General features: G+C 45.0%; 1 protein-coding gene across 1 annotated transcript in view; it reads right to left on the minus strand.

Moving 5' to 3' along the window:
- Positions 1-598: 598 nt before the first annotated feature.
- NDUFS6 (NADH:ubiquinone oxidoreductase subunit S6) overlaps positions 599-23,639 on the minus strand; it is a 46,019-nt gene continuing 22,978 nt past the window's right edge. The window contains exons 2-4 of the mRNA XM_030209817.1: positions 22,779-22,832; positions 13,539-13,661; positions 599-731 (exon numbers count right to left, since the gene is read on the minus strand). Coding sequence (XP_030065677.1) covers positions 663-731; positions 13,539-13,661; positions 22,779-22,832 — 246 coding nt within the window. The 3' untranslated portion in view covers positions 599-662. The remainder of the gene's footprint in view (positions 732-13,538; positions 13,662-22,778; positions 22,833-23,639) is intronic.

Raw genomic sequence — 23,639 nt, forward strand, 5'->3', positions numbered from 1 at the left:
CACATGCTGTAAGGGCCATGCATGCTCAGGACTTTAAGTTCTGAGCTCTTGGGGAGTTTTTTGTCATGGCAACATAGAATGTCATCACCCATTTTTGTGCCCGACTCTGTCCAGTTTAACAGAAAAAAATATTCATCATAAGAGAACGCAAAGGAAAAGAAAACAAATAAATTGGAAAAAAAATGGGAGAAACATCTGATGATCGTGAGAAGTGATACCAAAAAAATTCTGAGAGTTAAGGAAGAAGATGGGTAATAGCATAAAGAGAAACTAAGTGAATAGACAGCTGTACAAGAATTCCCATGTGCTCAGAAAAACCACCTCCGTTTTCCAACACTCAGAGCTGTTCCATGTCAGTACTGTTATATGATGTATGGCTGATTTTATCCTGCTTGTTGATGGGGAAAAAACCAGCATCATCATAGAAGACTGTTACTAATTCAAACTAAGTTCACATGACAATACTCAGCTCATGAGTGAGATTTCTGATTTAGCTTTAATCTCATTCAGTATAAAGGAATTAAAAGAATTTAATTAGTTTAAAAGTGGGGGGGGGGGGGGGAGAGAGAAACCTCTTCAGACAAACTAAACCAAAAAAATCTGTTAAGTATTTTTATTTGTAATATTTAAACATCTCTGCAGTGTACAGCATAAACGTTTTATCAGTGATGGTGCTTCTGTTTAAATTGAAGTCCACAGTAACCACATGTTCCAGTTTTTGTATCTTTATCCTACAAAAGAAAAGAAAAGGCCTGATCAAAGAAAACTGAATAGGCTTTAAAGCAACTTACTTTAATATTTGATTTCAAAAATTAATAAGTATTTTCTCAGTTAATGACCTTCTGGATATTGTGGAATAAAACCAAACTGTCAATAAGCGCTACTTGCTACAGGCTCGTTTTATTCCTAGGGACCTGCAGCAGATAGCACGTGCTCAACAGTAGTAAACTACACCTAAAAGTTTTGAAACCTGAATTATAATGCAGTGAAGTAAAAATTCTAGATGACTGGCTTAAAAAAAAAAAGTAACACTTGATATCAGAACTATGGAAACTACACCACCAAGACAAGTTGCTATAGCCTGGAAGAAGTATATGCAAAGTATGTGCAGACTAGGCAGTTTCAGGGTTTGGAATGCACAGAACGGCTCAGAGGACTAAGTAGCTAGCAGTTCTTTAATCTTTATGTATTATCACTCACAGTGGCACCAGTACCATGTGCCCATGCCATGGATCAGGTCATGCTCCTTTGGGTGCTCTTTAAGGCATGAATTTGGGCCTCCAGATTTTGGGCTTCTTAGAACTTATACAGGGGCCCTTTTACTAAGATGCGTAAGCATTTACACTTGCCAAATGGAGTTACCGCATGGCTCTTGCGGTAATTTCATTTTTGGTACGTGTCCAATACGTGCGTCCAAAAAAATATTTATTTTTTTTTGGACACGCACATTGAGCACGCACCAAGTGGCATTTGATATGCATCGGTCATTACCGCCCAGTTACCACATGTAACTTTAGCACTAGGTAAATGGCTGGCAGTAAGGTCTCAGACCCAAAATGGATGCGCAGCAATTTTCATTTTGCCACATGTCCATTTTCGGCAAAATGTTTTAAAAAGGCATTTTTTACAGGTGCGCTGAAAAGGGATTCTGCGCACGCCCAAAACACACGTCTACACTACCACAGGCCATTTTTCAGTACGCCTTTGTAAAAGGGACCCACAATTTCTTTTTGGATCCTGCTTTTGTTAATGGCACCCTACTCTACAGTGATCCCTCTTGGCACTTGTGAAGTTGCTTGAGATCGTCAGTGAGAGATAACTCAGCATTCTCATCCAAACTTCCCATTAAAGTCTTGACAACCGATTCCCATCACATGCGGGAAGTCCTCTCAACATCTATTACCTCCACCTGTTGACACCTCATTTTCTCTGTTGATCCGTTAAATAACCATTCGATTCAGAAGAAATAGCATTCATTACATGATCTGGTCTCTGGGTATCACTTAATATTTGGGCCCTTATGGAAACATGGCTTCAGCTGGGATAAAAAAATATATATTTGATGAGTACAGCCCTTCCAGTTTTCTTATTCTGTCACAAATCCTGAGAAGGAAGAAGGCAAGGAGTGGCTTTTACGGTGGCTGACTTTGGGCTTCACTGATCCTGCCCTTCCTCAAAAACATCTTTTGAAGCACTGTTGCTTCACTTTACTTATTTATCTGGTGCCCCGTCACTGAGCCTTACTTCTGATTTTGTAACCTATCCTCCAGATATGCAAACCCAAATTTGGGACAATAATCTTCTGTTTTTGATTCTCTCCTCTTCAAATGATTAAGCCAAGGAAATCGGAGTGTTCCAATGGTTTAATCAGGAATTTCACCTACTAGAAAAGCAATATCACCATGCAAAGAGAATATGGTGAAAAGCAACCACCTAGTTAATTTGGACACTGTGTAAAGTGAAGAAACAATACATTTTGAAGCAAATTAACATCAGTGGGAACAATGCACTTAGGGTCTATTTTACTAAACCACGCTAACAATTCCCAGCTTGGCAAATGCGCTGCAACCCATTCAATTTGAATGGGCTGCGTCACATTTGCCACACAGGAATCGCTAGCCCGGTTTAGTAAAAGAAGCCCTTAATCTTTAATGTCTTGAAGACCATCACTCCAGTACCATCAACTCACACTGTTATTATGGAGGATATTTCTGCCTTTTTCTGAGAAAGTTGCTAGCCTCACAATTGCTGCTTCCTAGTCTCAGATGCTAAGGAATCAGACTTTATATCTAGGATTTTGAAGCAAACACCACAAGGGACACATTCTTCATTAATCCTGAGCCTCTGTAGGAGGACATTATGGACAGCTTTCAGGCCATTATCATTTTTGATGCTAGGAAAAGACCATTGCCTCTTTGCACATCATCATCCTTCATTGATCCAATCCCCTCATATTTATTTAAAGCTCTCTGTCCTATCTTAGTTCCCTATATTTTCCTGCTATGTGCCAAACTAGTTCTAGCCTTGTTGGGATTGTGTGGCAACTCGAGGGCTGAGCTTGTCGAGCTGTGGTTCACATATGTTTACTGTTGCAGTTTTTCCGCAATTATTAATATTTTTTTATTTGCAAAGAAGTGGCCAATGATTATTTCTCTTTTTTATATTGCAATGAATGCGTATGTTCTGGCCGTATATTTGTCCTGCTATTGTCTCTTTCATATTATTTTGACGTTTTGCAGTCTTCAATTGATTTGCTTCACATTTATTAATTCTACGTTACTTTGAATTGTCAAATATGTTCACTGAATGTTAAAAAAGATTAATAACCCTATTAAATGAAATTTAATGACAATGTTTTAACCACAGTGAGTCCTTAAAGTGTAAAATGTTGGCCTTCTCTCCCGCAGTGCATTAAAAAAAAAATGGGGCATCAGTTTTGGTCTGTTGATGATTCCATGTACTCCTCTTGTCACAGCTACAGAATGACAAAGGGACAAAGCTTATTCCCATCTCTGTGGGTTCTGTCTCCGTCCCCACCCCATCCCCGGAGGTTGTCTCAGTCCCCGCGGGACAACGTTCTGAAGTCACTCAGTCACTCCCTGAAGGATTCGTCAGTTCATGGTGGTGAAGCCACAACACTGACCATGTCTCTCTGCCCCGCCCTCGCATGACGGACCAATCAGAAAAAACACCCTCAACGTTCTGAAACACAAAGGATCATCACAAAACCGTTCCCAGGCAACGCTAGGTGACGTAAGACGGACCTATCAGAGGAAACTATGTGGCAATAAAGGAGGCGCATTCACCAGCAGAACGGCTCATTATCTGTGCAGCACGGAGAGCACAGAACCACCGCTGGAACGAGAGAAGAATATTCCTGCTGTGGGTATGTGCAAAAATAGACCCGGGGGGGGGGAGAAATTTTTAAATGCCTAATGCCGGTACTGAAGAGTACCGGAGGGCCTACAGCACAGACTATATTTGGGTTCGCTTGACGTGGAGTCGGTGGAGCCGGAGAACAGCGTGCCCCTCACCAACTGGGACATGGGCGAGTAGGACAAGCTGCGGCCCAGCTGGAAGGATTACCCGCGACCCAGCCAGAAGCAAACTGTGACCAAGGAAGGGGAGGAGTAGGGAAACACACGGAGCGTGTTTCCCTACTCCTTCCCTGCCTAGGAATCGCTGGAGACTGGCTGCCAAACTAATGAAACAACCGCACACTGACGCACCACCTCCATCATTCGAAAGGCATCCACTCTTTCTTCAACAGAAATGCAAACTAATAATACAAAACAAAGAATACCTGGTTTCTCACGTGGCTGCAGGTAACTCCCCACCCCCTTCCTCTTCCCCTTTTGCCGAAGCGGCCAAGGAGGTGCCCAACCATCCCCAGCCTCAGGCAAGCCGTCTCCCACCTCGGGGATTCCCTGAGCACCCGGAAAAAGATGGTGCTGCTTCCCGCAGCGCATAAATGTTCCAGCATCCCCCTGCAGCCAGCCTGAAATGGACCGAACATACCGGATCACCCCACGACAGCCCGAGACCGTGCTCCTCTCCCTTCCGCCAACTTAAAACAACCATCCCCATCCTCAGGCAAGCCGTCTCCCACCTCCAGGATGCTCCGAACCCCAGCCCAACGGAAAAAGACGGCGCTGCTTCCCACAGCACATTTCTCTTCCAGCGTTCCCCAACAGCAGCCCTGAAACGGCCAAAAAAAAACCGTCAAAGAACGTGCTCCTCTACCTTCCGCCCATCTAAAACAACAATGCTGCCTCAGCACAAAAAAAAAAAAAAAAAACCCCGGAAAAAACAATCCACCACTCAGCAAAGGCTGACCCCCCTACAACCACATTTACATTTCACCAACAGAAAGACCCCCCTCCACAAACCTCCTTGACAGACAAAACCACACACACACACACACACACACAATACAACAGAAACACACCCTCAAAGCCACACACCAATCCATCCCACTTTGCCAGCACAGCACAGCACATCCCCCAACCCCCCACCCAAAAAACAAAACACACAAAAAAAGACACACATCAACAACCTGCACACACACCCCACCCTCTCACACACACACTCACAAATAACTGTGACACACACACACAAAAAAAAAAAAGCCACATGCCAGCGCCCGTTTCATTGGTTTCGGAAAAGGGCCTTTTTTTTACTAGTGATTTTATATTGAAATCTTTAAGGAACAAAATGCTGTGCAATTGTTTATAAATCACAAATATAAAAAAATAACAACAAGCAACTATAGTTACTCCCACCCCCACCTCTACCCTTCCAACCCCAACAATAGCTAATTTCTACTACCCCAAGGAATCCTAATCCACCCTGTTAAAATGTCCAGGGGTACAAAATACAACCCATTCTGTATGCCTAGCAGGGGAGAAATGTGCCCTATGAAGCACTGTTATGATTTTTTTTAATTTGTGGATAATTTAGTCATCAGCAATCCCAGGATTGAGTCTAGCTCTCCTCTCTTCCACAGTCCTTCCTGCAATAGAAGATGCCTTCTTAGAAGATGTGCTGGTAGCAGGAATATACAGGATCCCCCATGCAAATTTTGCTAGTTAAGGACAGCATGTTTGCTTGTTTTTCCCCCAAAAAAAATCATCATATGCACCACTCAAATGTAACAGTCCAGTTCATTAACAGGCTTCAAATAGAAAACGACACGGGGACAAAGCTTGTCCCCATCCCTGTGGGATCTGTCCCCACCCCATCTGCTCAGGCTCTGTCCCCGCCTCTGTGCCATTCTCTAGTCACAGCCAGGGGCGTATCTGCGTGGGGCCACAGGGGCCTGGGCCCCCGCAGATTTTGCCCTGGCCCCCCTCCCTGCCGTCAACCCTCCCCCGCTGCTTACCTTTGCTGGCGGGGGGCCCCAACCCCCGCCAGCCGAGGTCCGACCCGAAGTCTTCATATTTCGTCTTCCTCCGACTCCTCCGTGGCCATGCTGCAAGGAAGTAACGCTGCAGTGCTGATTCGTTGAATCCAGTTCGGAGTCTGATGTCGCAGCACATTGTACGCGCGTACAACGTGCTGCGACGTAAGACTCCGAACTGGATTCAACGAATCAGCACTGCAGCGTTACTTCCTTGCAGCATGGCCACGGAGGAGTCGGAGGAAGACGAAATATGAAGACTTCGGGTCGGACCTCGGCTGGCGGGGGTTGGGGCCCCCCGCCAGCAAAGGTAAGCAGCGGGGGAGGGTTGACGGCAGGGAGGGGGGGTGGAGAGAGGCGGCGGCTGCGGGGCAGGGAGGCAAAAATGTGCCCCCTCTCTCTGGCTCTGGCCCCCCCTACCGCCAGATTCCAGATACACCCCTGGTCACAGCACTCTGATGTTCTGGGGCAGTATATGTTGTTACACATTAAGAGGGGCATTTTTTATATGATGTCCATACCCAATCTTGAATGTTTTGCAATAAATGTCCAAAAATCCAGTGCCAAACATGGTCATTTTCAAACAAGAAAAACGTCTACCTTTTTGGTTCGACAATCACCGTTTTAGACATTTTGTGCTCAGTGCATCATTAAGGGCCATTTTCAAACAAAAACATACAAGGGAAAAATGAACAAAAACAAGCCATTGTGATGTCTGGGGACCAGCAATCTTACTAAACTGGCTACACAGACATCCCAAGCAGAGCAGAGGGCAGCCTAGGGGGCACTGCAGTGAACGTCACATAAACAGTCCCAAGTACACATCACATAATAACCCCCATATACTGTATGGTTAGCCCTCTAGAAGTAGCAAAAGATGTACTGTACCCAACTGTATTCCCCTACAATAGGCCTGATGCCTGCAGGTGTCACCTATATGTGGATTCAGTACTGGTGCTCACACTTTCCATCACAAGTGTACCAGTAGAATGGGATACAAACCTAGATCCCCTTTTCTACAGGCTACTGCACAGACTACTAGGCTACTCCTGGGACTTGCTTGCTGCTCTAAGAGGAATGGCCATCATAGCTGCAGATGTCATAGAGCCTGGTATGTACTGTCACTTACACCCCTTAGGGGGATGATGTGAGCCAGTGACAACTGGGGGAATAAAGGGGGGGGGTTATCTGGTCAGCTTGGGCTCATTTTCGGCACTTAAGTCGTTATTGAAACAGGTCTAAGCAAAAACATCCTATTTTTGCTCTGGACCTTTTTACAATGTTCCATTATAGCAAAAAAACTTCCAAACTGTGACTTCGCCCTAGTCACGCCCGAAACACACCCCTTTGAGATTTAAAAAAAGTTGGACAAATTCCTGGAGGAAAAGTCCAGAGTCTACTATTGAGACAGACATGGGAAGCAACTGCTTGCCCTGGGATTTGTAGTATGGAGTGTTGCCATGATTTGGGTTTCTGCCAGGTACTTGTGACCTGGCCTGGCCACTGTTTGGAAAACAGGACACTGGGCTAGATGGACCATTGGTCTGACCCAGTATAGCTACTCTTATGTTCTTATGGATATCTACGGCTATATTTTTGACCAGCTTTTCCAATTTGTTTTGGAAGTCTGTAGATGACACCCACATGGATAGAAACTCTATCCTCTCTTTCCAAGATGATTTATATCACTCTTTCCCCAGGCCCCATACATTTCAGTCACTTTAATACTGTTTTTCATATACAACACTACTCCTCCACCTTCTATCTAGGTAGGCCATCAATATCCTTCCTAAATATATTATAGCTCTCTACAGTTGCATCCCATGCAACCACGTCTCTGTGACAGCCACAATATCTATATGTCTGCCTCTAACATCAGGGCTTATAGACTGAACTTTGTTACTTATACAGTGAGCATGTGTCTTCATCGTTTTCCAGCTATTTATTTATGCACGCATGCATTCTTATATCCCACTGTTATCCAAAAACAAGTTTTCGTTCAAAGTGGCTTATAATTTACAGTAAAATTACAGTAGTGTTTTATAGTTGTGACTTAAAAGATGTCATTTGTAGTTTACGTGGTTAACTATAGAAATTTTTGAAGAGGTATGTTTTCAGTTCTTTTCTGAACTGAAGATAGAGATGCTTCTTGTGGCTTTTGGTATTGAGTTCCACCATTTGGATCCCAGGTGGCTGAATCCGGCTCATCTTCTGTATAGCTTTTTGCCTAGTCTCCCTTTCTACTTTGCTGCTAATAAGTGAGTTACTAAGATGTTGGGTTTTTGTTTTTTTTTAACCCTGCAATCACTTACTTTTGCTGGGGGTGACTACCTGAACTCACCTGCTTCCATTTGCCATTCCTGTCTTCTAGTTTAAATGCCTAGAAATACATTGATTCAATTTCCCATGGAGGATCCTTTTCCCTGCCACAGAAAGATGTAGGTGTAGCCCACAATTATAGTACAGCCTTTTGTTTTTCCATATATTGCCCCCCTTCTCCTAAACCTTCTTGATGACACTAAGTTTTGAGCCACCTGCTGAATTTTTCTCTATTAGTAGTCATTCCTCACCCTTTCTTAGGAGCCAGTATTTCAGAAAAAGCTGCAGTCAGTACCAAAGACCTGCACCCTCCCTCAGCATCTGGAAAGCTCTTTGTGCTACAAGTGTGCTCTTTTTGGCCAGTGAAAATATAACTTGCCTATCCATAGATTTATGATTGCTATATGGACCAATACTATATCTAGTAAAGTGACAGGAGGGTGGAGCAAGTAATATGCAGCCACTGTCCAGATAAGCTGTTTGTTTACTTTACGTCTGCTAAATAGCAAGCCTACACTACTACTACTACTACTAAACATTTCTAAAGCGCTACTAGGGTTACGCAGTGCTGTACAATTTAACAAAGAAGGACAGTCCCTGCTCATAGGAGCTTACAATCTAAAGGACAAAATGTGTAGTCAATCAGGTTGGGGCAGCAGTCTAGATTTCCTAAATAGAGGTGACGTGGTTAGGTGCCGAAGGCGACATTGAAGAGGTGGGCTTTGAGCAAGGATTTGAAGATGGGCAGGGAGGGGGCTTGACGTATGGGCTCAGGAAGTTTATTCCAAGCATAGGGTGAGGCGAGGCAGAAGCGGAGACTGGAGTTGACGGTGGCGGAGAAGGGTACTGAGAGGAGGGACTTGTCCTGTGATGCATAGTGGTGGCGGTAACAATCACATCCCATATATATTCAGCACTACTGATTATACATATACCCCTCATTCTACATGTTGTCCCAAAGTACGCACTGTGGATCTAACTGGATTTTACTTTTCAGAATCTACTTTCGTCAGCACCAAATGCATGCATAACTTATAAAACAACATAACAGCATAAGAATTGTCATGCTAGGTCTCCACCAAAAAAAAAAAAAAATAAGCAAACTTTATTAGCTAGTCTCCATACCCTTTTCCCCATAGTTTTAAAACTTGAAGTTTCTGCCACAGCATTAACAGATAGTCTAGAGATTGTTGTACTATAATTTTTGATATTGTAAGCTCCCAGTCTAGTTGACTGGTTTTACTTTATATTGTAATCCACTCCGAACCTATTTTAAGGTGTTGAGGGGAAAACAACATTAATATAACATACCATAACAAATCTTTGGAGACGGGAGAGGTTCCACAGGATTGGAGAAGAGCAGATGTGGTCCCAGTAATAAAAGTGAACTAAAGATTGTTTTTCAACTCTGCCTTGACCGGCCAGTACACTCGGGATCTGTATTTTTGATTAGAAGTGGTTTTGTTTGGGAATGATTGTTTGACTTTGATTGTGTGAAAATAAGTTGGAATGTAGAAGATAAGGCACAGCTCTAATTAATTTGTTATGTGAAGGGAAAGATGGGACTTGTTTTCGAGTTCAGATTGGCCACCTGGACTGGGAAACATATGACCACATTCCCACAGAATGGCTTGTTTCTCAAGCATTCTGTAATTTTCCTTAGCTCTGAACATGAGTTCTAAGCCTAATAAAAAAGGGAGTTTCTTTCAGTGAAATTGGGAGCTCATCTGTGAGTAACGTACGAACTGCGCAGAGAATCATGTTTCCTGGTCAAAGAAACGCCTGGCTTTCGCTGTGAACAGGGCCCTCCCCAGCTGAAAAGAGCCTGGATGATGTAAAGACCAGTGATGATTGTATATAGTGTATTATTGCACCTAACCACCATACCTCTATGCAGGAAATCTAGACTGCCCCCATTTGACATTTCTCCCATTAGATTGTAAGCTCCTTGGACCAGGGACTGTCCTTTTATTAATCTGTACAGTGCTGCGTAACCCTAGTAGCGCTCTAGAAATGTTAAGTAGTAGTAGTACTTTTCCTGGTCTAGGAACTCTTAGCATTGCTTAGATGTAGAGACCCTTTCATATATGCAGACGATGTCACAATCTACATTCCGTTCAAACACAATATAACCGAAATCACCAACGAGATCAACCAAGGCCTCAGAATCATGCACACCTGGGCAGATTCATTCCGTCTAAAACTCAACGCTGAAAAAACTCAATGCCTAGTACTCACTTCTCAATATAACACAAACAACTACTCCACTATTACTACACCATACTGCACCCTTCCTATCTCAGAAAACCTGAAGATTCTCGGAGTTACCATAGACCGAAACCTCACTCTCTATATCCACGTGAAGAACACGACAAAAAAGATGTTCTACTCGATGTGGAAACTCAAAAGAGTCAAGCCTTATTTCCCGAGAAGCATTTTCCGTACCCTGATACAGTCTATGGTATTAAGTCACTTGGACTACTGTAACGCTCTGTACGCCGGCTGCAAAGAACAGACTATTAAGAAACTCCAAACAGCCCAAAATACCGCAGCCAGACTCATATTTGGTAAAACCAAATACGAAAGTGCGACACCCTTAAGAGAGAACCTTCACTGGTTACCACTCAAGGAACGCATCGAATTCAAGATATGCACGATCGTACACAAGATTATTCACGCAGATGCCTCACTTTACATGTCTAATCTAGTGGACCTAGGTCTCCATCTAGCCCAGTATCTTGCTTCCAACAGCAGCCAATGCAGGTTACAAGTACTTGGCAAAATCCTGAAGAGTAGCTAGATTCCATGGACTTTTCTTCGAGAACTTATCCAACCTTTTTTTTAAAACCTAGATATGCTATTTGTACCAATCTCCGCTGGTTCCAGAGTTTAACTTTTCACTGAGTGAAAAAATATTTTCTCCTTTTGTTTTAAAATTACCAAAAGGAGAAAATATTTTTTCACTCAGTGAAAAGTTAAATTCTGGAACCAGCGGAGATTGGTACAAATAGCATATCTAGGTTAAAAAAAAAAAAGGTTGGATAAGTTCTCGAAGAAAAGTCCATGGAATCTAGCCTGCAAATAGGTGGGATAATGTGGGGTACAAATGTAATAAATAAATGATTGTTTATAGATAGGTATTGTTTCTTTTTAATTATATAGCTAATCATTGTGTGTATATAGCTTAATCATTGTATACATCTTAATCATTGTAGATTTTAGAACCTCTAATAAAGGTCTCAGTTACCTAGTATGAATCCAAAAGAATCCACAGTAATTATTAAGTAGTCTGTGTCAGTGAAGCAGGCTGTAAATCCATAGCAGTACAGTCCTTCACAAAAGTAGTGACAGAGAAGCAGCTAAAACTACAAGCCAGTATGCCTCACTTTGGTTATTGAAAAAGTAATGGAAGCATTGCTGAAGGAAAGGATAGTGAATTTCCTGGAATTGAATATGTTACAAGATCTAAGACAACATGTTTTTATCAAAGGGAAATCATGCCAAACTAATATGACTGAATTCTCTGACTGGGCGACTAGAGAATTAGATTGAGGATGTACACAAGATGTAACCTACTTAGATTTCAGCAAAGTCTTCAACACCTCATAGGAAGCTCTTGAATAAACTTGACAGGCTGAAGTGAGGACCCTAAGTGGTGAACTGGATTAGAAAATCGGTTGACAGACAGACGCCAGAGGAAGGTGGTTAATGGAATTCACTCTGAGAAAGTTGAGTAGTGGAGTACCTCAAGGATCAGTGCTGGGGCCGATTCTGTTCAATATATTTGTGAGCGACATTATCAAAGGGTTAGAAAGTAAGGTTTGTCTTTTTGTGAATGATACCAAGATTTGTAACAGAGTGGAAACCCTGGAGAGAGTGGAAAACAAGAAAAGGTATAAGCAAAAGTTAGAACGATCTAATGTTTGGCAATTAAAATTCAATGCAAAGGAGTGCAGAATGATGCACTTGGGGACCAGAAATCCAAGGGAACCACATGTGCTAGGAGGCGAGAGGCTGATGTGCACAGGTAAGGAGAGGGACCTTGGGGTGATAGTCTCCGAGGATCTGAAAGCGACAAAATAGTGTGACAAGGCAGTGGCCGTAGCCAGAAGGATGCTAGGCTGTATAGAGAGAGGCGAAACCAGCAGAAGAAAAAAAGGTGTTGATGCCCCTTATTATGAGTCGTTCGTGAGGCCTCACTTGGAATACTGTGTTCAGTTTTAGAGGCCATGTCTTGCTAAGGATGTAAAAAGATGACGTGGTCCACAGGAAGGCAATAAAAATGCTATGGGGCTTGCACCAAAAGATGTACGAGAAGAAACTGTAAGACCTGAATATGTATACCCTAGAAGACAGAAAAGACAGGGGAGATATGATACAGACATTTAAATACTTGAAAGATATTAATATAGAAACAAATCTTTTCCAGAGAAGTGGTGCTTAAATGGCAACTCCAGCTGTGAAGAACTAAGGCCGGTGCCGGGCAGACATGTATGGTCTGTGTCCCGTATATGGGAATCTGGTTTAGGATGGGCTGGAGAGGGCTTCGACAAACTCCAGTAATTAGAACGTGAGGACAGTGCTGGGCAAACTTTTACGGTCTATGTCCTGCAAATGACAAGATGAATTCAGATAGGCTGGAGTGCGCTTTGATTGCAACCCCGGTAGCTGGAACCTAAGGACAGTGCCGGTTGGACTTCTAAGGTCTATGTCCCAGAAATGCCAAAGAAAAACAATGATCAATTATTTTATATCACATTGATTGTTGATTTAATCATGAATTGATAATGAGTGTGACTGTTGGGCAGACTGGATGGACTGTTCAGGTCTTTATCTGCTGTCATTTACTAAGTTACTATGTAAGAAAAACGAAAAACACCTTAAAGTGAAGAATGTAAGCTTCTAATATTGTGACTTTCATGTTTCTGTTTTCATTTTGTCTTTTGAAGCAACAAATGAACTAATTTCTTTAACTGGAGTGATACTGTCTCTTGAGCTGACTGCTGGGAGTAAATAAGATAAGTCATTTGTAAATGTAAGGCCTTGAAGGAGATTTCCTCCCCACCTTCTGGACCCACATCCAAAATGTATCCCCCTGCTATGGCCCTCAGAGCAGCAAAGCAATGGTGCACCAGGGCTCCACTACATAAGCACCTTACAAATTTACTAATTTATAAATATCAGCAAACAGTATTTCTATTTTTGAACATTTCTATGAAAATTACAAATTAAAATAGTGACTACTGTAAATGTATCTTCTATAAACAGTTATTCAAAATAATTATGCATTTTAATATTTTTTTGTGAACAGTCATAATACCAAATTTATGTAGACTTTAGGATGCCCAAGAGCTCCTCCACCTCCGTCACATGATATCACTCTGCTACTAACTTCAGTCACAGGCTGTTCAGCAATTAAACTGATTGCAAACTGTTCATTAATCTGGAACAACAGGAAATACTATTCAGAAAAAAGTAAAGTCACATAGAAGCACCTTGTAAACTAGTCACACTTTTATACATTCTTCACATTCTCCTGTTTAAAAAATACAATTTAAAATGCATTAAATAAGATGTTGCTTAACTGTTATACAGCACACTCTTCACTTTCAATATGAATGGACAATTAGAGATATTTAAAAAAATAATTAAGAATAAAGGAGCCCTTCTAACATCACCAGCAGAAGCAGAGGTGCTCCCTGGAACAAAATAATATTTTTCTCTAACTGCAGCAGGTCACGCCGATGGTGCTCCTGTCCCTGGTCTAGCTCCTGCTCTGCTGGCCTTGGTCACACAGTATGGTCGAGCCTAACGGCTGCTCCCAAGTCACAGTCTCAGGACCGTACTTGGTTGAGCTCGGAGCTTGGTTCCGCAGCTCCCAATTGCACTTCTAAGTGCTACTGTGTGATGCTTTGGCTCGGTCCTGCCGGGCCTACCCCTCTTGCCCATTCAACCTGTTAGGGTGTACTTCCCGCAGGTTCCCCCTGCAGCCCCCAGGCTTTCCAAGAGTGCTTGCTTCAGCTGTGCATATACCAAAAATTAATTCAATAGGCCTGGCTAGCTTTATGCCCTTTATCAGGGGCTAATGCTATTCTAAAAAACTAAATAGGGAATTTCCCTCTATGTGCACCCAGAGAGAGCTGGGGATGGCAGGAAGATATGTTGGAGCCCCGGGCCAACGAAGACTTAGGCAATCAGGCAAGGCTGCACATGATGGAGCATGATGGCCAATACAAGCTATAGAGTCTGCAGAGCCAGCAGCTGAGCAGGGATAATGTATTATTTTTATAGTGTGTAAATGTGACTCATTTAGTCTGTTCGTCTTTTTTTCTTAAGTGAGCATTTTACATGTGCTGTTCCCCACCCCCCCTTAAGCTCAAATAGATACATTCTCCTCAGTGTTCCTGCCAAGGCAAACTGGCAGTTAGAATCCTCCCTTCTCTCTCTATTCACTCACAGGGAGAATAAATTCCTGGTCATGTGATGGGCTTTTCTATTCTCTGAGGACAAGCAGGCTTCAATCTTCTCAAAAGTGGGCGACGCCAATCAACGTCGCCCGGTCTGGCATTTTACCAAAGCTAAAACTACAGCTTTGTGGAGCGTGAGTGCCATCCCACCCACTGAGCAAACGCGGTCTCCTCAGTTCTCTTTTTTTCGCGTGAGAAAGTGTGCTTTTTTATTTTTTTACCTCTCCTCACTCGCCCAGTTCTTGAGAGATTATAAGTGCCTTCTGGCTATTTTTTCTTGTTCTTGTGGCTCCTTTGTTTGGGCCTTTTTTCAAACCAGTCCTTTATTTTCCTTAGTTTTATTTGCCCAGGTTTAAGTTTTCTTATTTTTTACATCGTCATTGGGCCATTTTTAGGCCCTGACTTCAGTTGGGTTTTTTCCTCTCTTTTTTTCCATGCCTTGCCCCTTTTTTAGGCACCACAGAGTCGTTTAATTTAGCCAATGAGGTTTTCCCGTCCATGTCCACAAAGACTCCAAGTGGTTTCAAGCGCTGTATCCAGTGCAATCGAACTATCTTGGGAAGACACCCATTCTTGGTGTCTGCAGTGTCTTGGGCCCAACCATAGCTCTGCTGTGTTCTTTGTCTTCGAATGAAGAAGAGGACCCAAGTTTCCCGAGAACCTCGAGAGAATATTTGGAGCCAAAATCCGGTTCCTTGACATTGGCATTGACGTCATGTATCGCACCAGCATCGGGAGTGTTGGTAAACATGGCTGCTTCAAGACCCTTAGACACTGGGAGCAGTGAGGCATTGAGTGGGTCTCCACTTGTCTCGAGGTCTCCCACTGTGCAGGTCCCCCGGGACAGTCCATAATCAGAATCAACCCCGAAGAAATGTGAGGATTCAATGTCTTCCTCGTCAGACACGCTTCGGGCGAAGGCCAAGAAGCATCATCAATGGTCACCCTCAACATATGGTACTGGGAGCTCCGGGGCATCGAAGGATTTGGCATCCGAGAAGCGTCAGCGCCAGGAGGATCAAACTCCCTACATACAGGAGGTGCCAATGTGCCCATCTCCAAGCAGCAGAGATCCTGCTCCTGCAGCAGTTCTGCAACCTGCGCCTCAACCGGCACCTCAGCTTTTCCCGGTGTCGGCCCTCGATGAGCACATCCGGGCCTTGCTCCCAGAGCTGCTAGATGGCCTTATGCAGCAGGGTGCATCAGTATCAGGGGTGCTTGGGCCTGCCATACCTCCCACTGCAGCCCTGTATGGCCCTCAGCCTGCAGTGCGGCCTCTGTGTCAACTGCCAGCCAAGCCACTACCCCCTCAACGTCGATGAAGGAAGTTTTGCTGGAGTTGAGGGCATGGTTCCTCGGCATTGAGGCAGGTTCGTTCTCAGCACTGAGGAGGAGCGCTCATGGGGGATCCCATAAGACTCATCTGAGGAGGAGTATCTGGGATCTTCCTCTGAATCCTCCACCTGAAAGGAGACGGTCTCCACTGGATAGCCTTTCATTTCCATCTTTTAAGAAAATAGATGATGCCATTCCATTTCCTTTGGGAGTGGAAGATGAGCCCAGAGCAAAGATACTTGAGGTCCTGGACTACACATCTCCTCCTAAGGAGGCTGTGACTGCCCCTCTCCATGAGGTACTCAAGGAAGTCCTCGTCAGGAACCAGGAGTCCCTTCTGTCAGTCCTTGTCGTGCCACGAAGACAGACACCCAGTATTGGATCCATAGTGAACCTGGTTTTGTCAGGCACAAACAACACCCTGGCCGACAGGATGAGGATAAGGCAACCACATGAGTGCCCCCTCAATATAGGCATGACCAGCAAGATCTTCCGAGCGTGCAGCACCCCCTCGGTGGATCTTTTTGCCACTCAGATCAAACACAAGGTCCCTCAGTTCTGTTCCAGGCTTCAGGCCCACGGCAGGCTAGTGTCAGATGCCTTCCTCCTCAACTGGGGGTGAGGTCTTCTGTATGCGCATCCTCCAATACCTCTAGTGGGAAACACTTAAAACTCAAGCAAGACCACAGAACCACGATTCTGATTGCGCCATACTGGAATTATCCTCCGAAGAATCACGGAGTGTTTTCGGACCCTCATCACACAGAACGAGGGTCGCTTCTACATCCCAACCTCCAGTCTCTGGCTCTCGGAGCTTGGATGTTGAGAGCCTAGAATTTGCTTCCTCGGGTTTATTGGAGTGTCTCCCGAGTCTCGCTGGCTTACAGGAAAGATTCCACTAAGAAGTGTTACTCTTAAATGGAGGTTTGCTGTCTGGTACGAGAGCAAGGCCTTAAGATCCCCTTACTTGCCCTACACAGAACCTGCTTGAATATGTTTTACACTTCTTATAGTCTGGTCTCAAGACCAACTCCGTAAGGGTCCACCTTAATGCAATTAGTACTTATCATCAACATGTAGAAAGTAAGTCCATCTCCGGACAGCCTTTAGTTGTTCACTTTATGAGAGGTTTGCTTTAGTCAAAGTCTCCTGTCAAACTTCCACCAGTGTCATGGGATCTCAAGGTCGTTCTCATCCAGCTGATGATAGCTCCTTTTGAGCCACTGAATGCCTGTCATCTGAAGTACTTAACCTGGAAGGTCGTTTTCTTTGTGGCTGTTACTTCAGCTCATAGGGTCAGTGAGCTTCAAGCCTTAGGATGCACCTTATACTAAGCTTCATCATAACAGAGTAGTCCTTCACATGCACCAAGTTCCTGCCAAAGGTTGTGTCAGAGTTCCACCTGAACCGTCGATTGTCTTGCTAACATTTTTTCCCCGACCTCATGCCCATCCTGGCAAAAGCAGTTTGGATTGCAAGAGAGCATTGGCCTATCACATGGAGCAGACAAGGCCCCTCAGACAGTGCACCCAGCTTATTGTTTCTTTTGAACCCAACAGGATGGGGGTCACCATCGGGAAATGCACCATTTCAGTTTGGCTGGCAGACTGCATTTCCTTCACTTATGCCCAGGCTGGGCTGGCCCTAGACAGTTATGTCACAGCTCATAATGTCATAGCCATGGCTGCATTGGTAGCCCACTTGAGGTCAGCCTCCATTGATGAAATTTGCAAGACTGCATCATGGTCTTCAGTACACACATTCACATCACACTACTGCCTTGAGCAGGATACCCGAAACGCAGTCGGTTTGGGCAGTCAGTGTTGCAGAATCTGTTTGGGTCTAGAACCCAACTCCACCTTCCTAGGCCCGTTTTATTCTATTCCAGACTATACCCTCATTCAGATTGTATATAGTTTCAGGTTAATCTGCGTTATGTCCTCATTGTTGCGAGGCCCATTTGACCAATGTTTGTTGTTTTGGGTGAGCCTGGATGCTAGGGATTACCCACTTGTGAGAAGATTGAAGCCTGTTTGTCTTCTGAGAAAGTGAAGATACTTCCCCTGTAGCAGGTACTCTCAGAGGACAGCAGGCTTCATATTCTCACAATCCTCCCCACCTCTCCTTGGAGTTGTCTCCTTGGTTATTTTTGCTTTAGTATTAAACTGTGGAGACCGTGTTCACACGATGGGTGGGAAGGCACTCGTACAGGCACAGTGGAGCATGGCTTAAGCTCCACAAAGCTCTACTTTTAGCTTTGGCAAAATGCCGGACCGGGCGACTTGGATCAGCGTCACCCACTTGTAAGAATATGAAGCCTGTTCTCCTCAGAGAATACCTGCTACAGTATCTTCGCTTTTCCTGCCCACCCGAAATCCCTCTGCAGGGGAGCCTCAGTGATTTTCTGGCTTCAGAGCTTAAGCCAGATGGTTAAGCAGGCCCAGCACAGGTTCCTTCTTGGGATCTAATCCTAGACCTAACCCTCATCCTCTTGGTGGGAGGCCCCTAGGGACCCCAAGGAAGCAGCCAAGGGCCCCATTTTGGGGTCTCAGCAACATAGAACAGATCTGGTCGTTCCGGAGGGTTCAGGTTCTTTGGAGGCAGGGGAGAAGGACTCAGAGGTCCTCCCTGTCAGAAGGCTGTATAATAGAAGTCCCATGGGTTCCAGCTCTTTTGTTGTGAAGAGCATTCTTGTGTCTTAGAGAGGGTCACAGAGGCTTTCAAAGCAGGCCTCTTGGGGCCTAAAAGCATTTTCTGCTCCATAAGGCCCTCATCAACATGATTATGGTGAAGTGGAAGTCCCCAGATGGTCCCCTCTGGGTGGCCGGGGCTCTTGATCATCTCTATGTCTTCAATGAGGAGGTTGAGAAGAGTTGGGTCTTCCAGAAGATGGATGCCCTGGTTAAGGCAGTCACAAAGGCAACTGCTGTACCTGTCCAAGGGAGCATAGCACTTAGGGAGTAGGGAGCTCCATGAAAAGAATGTAGAGAAACAGCTCCATCTGGCATTTTCAAGGGGGACCTCAGCATTCAGGCTGCTATTCGTGGCTGTTACATAGCTCCATGCTACACTGGCTCCGGCAGTTGCCAGGGTCCCCTAACATTTCTCACCTGGAGTTGTGACTGCATGTTTGGGCAGATGTCCTCTATGATCTGGTCATAAGAACATAAGAATAACCATACTGGGTCAGACCAATGGTCCATCTAGCCCAGTATCCTACTTCCAACACTGGCACATGCAGGTCACAAGTACCTGGGGGAAATGCAAATAGTAGCAACATTCCATGCTACCGATCCCAGGGCAAGCAGTGGTTTCCCCCATGACTATCTCAAAAGCAGAGTATGGACTTTTCCTCCAAAAACTTGTCCAAACCTTTTTTTAATCCAGATATGCTAACCGCTTTTACCAGAGCCTATTGGTTGAGCGAAAAAAATATTTCTATTTCTTTAAAAAAATATTTCCATGTAACTTTATTGAATGTACCCTAATCTTTGTACTTTTTTATGATTGAGGTCTATAAAATCCTGAGTGGTGTAGAACCGGGTAAAAGTGAGTTGATTTATTTTTTTCTTCTCTCTTTTAAAAAGAAAAAAATAAATCAACTCACTTTTACCCGGTTCTACACCACTCAGGATTTTATAGACCTCAATCATATCCCCCCTCAGCTGTCTCTTTTCCAAGCTGAAGAACCCTAACCTCTTTAGCCTTTCCTCATATGAGAGGAGTTCCATCCCCTTTATCATTTCGGTTGCTCTTCTTTGAATCTTTTCTAATTCTGTTATATCTTTCTTAAGGTAGGGTAACCAGAACTGAATACTCAAGGTGAAGTTGCACCATGGAGCGATACAAATACATTATAATATTCTTGGTATTATTTTCCATCCCTTTCCTAATAATTCCTAGCATCCTGATTGCTTTCTTGGCCGTCACCGCATACTGGGCAGAAGATTTAAGCATATTGTCTAAAATGACACCTAGATCTTTTTCTTGAGTGCTGACTCATAAGGTGAACCCTAGCATCAGGTAACTATGATTTGGATTACTCTTCCCAATGTGCATCAATCTGCATTTGTCCACATTAAATTTCATCTGCCATTTGGATGCCCAGTCATCCCATTTATTAAGGTCTTCCTGCAATTCTTCACAATCTGTCTGGCTTCACCACTGGGTGTGGATGCTGCCCTTTAAGGGCGTTTGCTGTTTGGTGAGGACTTGGAGAAACTAGTGAAAGATATGGAGGAGGCATGGCTCTCTGTCTCCCTGAGCTATAGCAAGGGTGCGCAGCAACCCTCAGCTTCATGGGGGCGGGCCACCTCAGATCCACTCAGCACCCTTCAGCCCAAGTGGGGTAAGAGTGGGTCCTTCAAGCAGAAGTCCTTTTGAGGCCCCAAACAAGCTGGGCTCTTAAGTCCCTCAGGCTTTGCAGTTACTCGGCCTGCTTAATGAGGGTGTGCCAGGCCCTTTGTTGCTTCCCGTGGGACGAAGGATCTTCCACAACAAATGGATCCACATCACAGTGGGATCTGGAGGTGGTCGAGAGGAGATACTCCATGGAGTTCTCCCTGTCCAGTTCCAGACGCCTTCATGACCTCTCCTTGTGGCTTGGCTCTAAAGCACCAGGCTGTTGCTCTTATCCTTCAGCATTTCTGTGATATAAAAGCAATGAAACCTGTTCCGCCAGTGGCACATGTCCTGGACAGGTACTCCATCTATTTCATGGTCCCAAAGAATGGCGGTTTCTTTCACCCTACCCTGGACCTCAAAGGGGTGGATGCTTGCCTGTGAGTTCAGTGCAGCTGGGTTGAGTTCTTGATATCACTGACCATCATGGAGGCATACCTCTACTTCCTCACTGCAAATCACCACAAGAGATACCTACTCTCCTGTGTGATGGGCAGCACTTTCATTTTCAGGTCTTGCCCTCTGTCCAGGCCACGGTGCCACACCTATTTTCCAAGGTGATAATGGTGGTGGTTGTTTATCTCTGGCATTAGGGCATTCAGGTTCACCCCCACCTGGATGACTGGCTGATTTGGGCAGACTTGGTCTCAGAGGCCAATCTGGCTACCTCACAGGTCATTCATTTATTTATTTATTTGTTACATTTGTATCCCTCCTGGAATCCCTGGGTTGGGTAGCGAGCCAGCCCAAGAACCATCTGGCCCTGTCTCAGTCCCTGGCATATCTCGGGGTCTACTTCAACATGGCCAGAGGGATGGCTTTTCTTCTGGAGGAGTGGGTAAAGAAGTTCCAGGCGCAGTTGCGCCAGTTGTGTGATCTCCTGGAGTCCACAGTTCGGGGTTACTTGAAACTATTGGGCTCCGTGGCCACTATGCTGGAGGTGGTGCCTTGGGTGAGGGTTCATATGCGACCTCTGCAGCAGGCTCCATTGTCCCAATGGGCATTGGCCTCACAGTGCTTCCACTGTCCTCTACCTTTGCCACCCAAAGTGAGGTTCAGTCTAGCCTGGTGGGACAATCCAGTTCACCTGCTGAAAGGTGTTCTGGATCTCCCACAGTAGGTTCTAGTCACCATGGATGCAAGTCTCCTCGGTTGGAGAGCTCACTGCCTGGACCAAGAGGCTCAGGGCACATTGTCGAGCCAGGAGGCATCTTGGTCCATAAATCACCTGGAGTCCTGGCTGCTTCTTGTGGGGAAGGCGGTGAGAATGTCAGACACTGCAACGGCAGTGGCATTCATAAAGAAGAAGAATGGAGCCAGGAGTCAGGTGGTGGCTCTAGAGACAATGTATCTGTTGGTGGGTGGAGACCCATCCGCATGCCCTTTCAGCGGTTCAGTCTTGGTCCATAAATCACCTGGAGTCCTGGCTGCTCCTTGTGGGGAAGGCGGTGAGAATGTCAGACACTGCAACGGCAGTGGCATTCATAAAGAAGAAGAATGAAGCCAGGTGGTGGCTCTAGAGACAACGTATCAGTTGGTGGGTGGAGACCCATCCGCATGCCCTTTCAGCGGTTCACATTGCGGGCAAGGATATTCTACAGTATCAGTACAGGCTGATATTCTCAGTTGCACCCTCCTGGATCCGGGAGGGTGGGAGCTGAGGTAAAAGGCCTTTCATCTCATTCTGGATCGCTGGGGCCCTCAACAGTCTGACTCTTCAGTTAGCAGAGGAAGCTGGCCTCCTAAGGGATAAACGCCCTGTTTCAAACGTGGCTGTTAGAAAAGCCCTTCTACAATGGCCTCTGATAGGTCATCTGTTGTGCAAGCTTGCATGTCAAACTCATCTGGTCCTGGTGGTGTCGGACTGGTCTTGCAGACCGTGACATGCAGTTCTCCAGCGCCTCCTGGTGGAGGATCCTCTATCACGGCCCAAGGGTCAAGAGTGTGCTCCAGCAAAGGTTGGGAGACATGGAAGATCCAGATTTCTTCTTGTTTACGGTTTGGCCATTGAGAGGAGATATTTGGAGAAGCATAGTCGCACTAGTTTGTCCCTCGAGTGATCTGGAAAAAGCTCAGGCCACAACAGCAACCTCCTTCCCTTACAGCTAAATGAACCACAGTGGCAATAAGATCTCTTCATAGTGACCTGGACCCAGCTTTATCCCATTTGCAATACCATAAAAAAGTCTGATTGCATTTAGTATACAGAATTACTGAGAGCTGCTTTAATCACAATCGATAGCATAAAAATATAAAAATAGGAGATGAGGTTCTGTCAACTATGTAAAAGAACTGTTCCTAGTATTACTTCAAGACAATTCAACTCACAAAAATCAATTTGGCCAACTACATCTTACCTCTTTCTGTCGTGTGACAAATCTAACCTTCCTATAGTCATCTCTACCGAAAACCTGAAAATAATAAATATTATTTTATTAATATCTTACTGTGTTTATGTGTATTTATTCTGCAAATGTATTCCTAATAAGAAAGAGAAGATACTTACCTGAAGCAGGTATTATTCGAGTACATCAGGCCATCAGTTCTCACATGTGGGCGACTTCATCCACGTCATGTGGTGCAGAACGCTTTGATAGCATATATAAAACTAAGAGCCATGTGCAAGCGTTCCCACCTGCTGTGAGAGTGCGGGAACAGCAGTACTATTGTACAGCAATACAAAAAAAAACTCCAAAGGGAGGTGGAAGGGTATGTGAGAATTAATGGCCTGCTGTCCTCAGATAATACCTGCTACAGGTAAGTATCCTCGCTTTCTCCGAGAACAAGCAGGTAAATTAATACTCACATATGGGAATCCCTAACTACCACGTTCACTGAAAACAACATGAGTAGGAAGATTGGAACTCGCAATGGCAAGTTCAATTAACCTGAAACTATATACATACTGTGTGAGAGAGCAGCCTGGAACCAGTGGCGTTCCTAGGAGGGGGCAGTGAGTACGGTCCGCCCCGGGTGCACACTGCTGGGGGGGGTGCCGCGCGCGCCTGTCCTTCATTCATTCATTGCTCCCGCAGCCCCGGAACAGGTTACTTCTTGTTCCGGGGCAGAGGGAGCATGGAACGAACGAAGGACAGGCGCTCGCGGCACCCCCCCCCCCCCCCCAGCGGCGTGCACCCGGGGGGGGGGGTTCTTTCGCCGGGGGGGGGGGGGGGCGCATCGGCAATCCGCCCCGGGTGTCAGCCCCCCTAGGAACGCCA

This window comes from Microcaecilia unicolor, chromosome 1, assembly GCF_901765095.1.
Source record: "Microcaecilia unicolor chromosome 1, aMicUni1.1, whole genome shotgun sequence".
Classification (NCBI taxonomy): domain Eukaryota; kingdom Metazoa; phylum Chordata; class Amphibia; order Gymnophiona; family Siphonopidae; genus Microcaecilia; species Microcaecilia unicolor.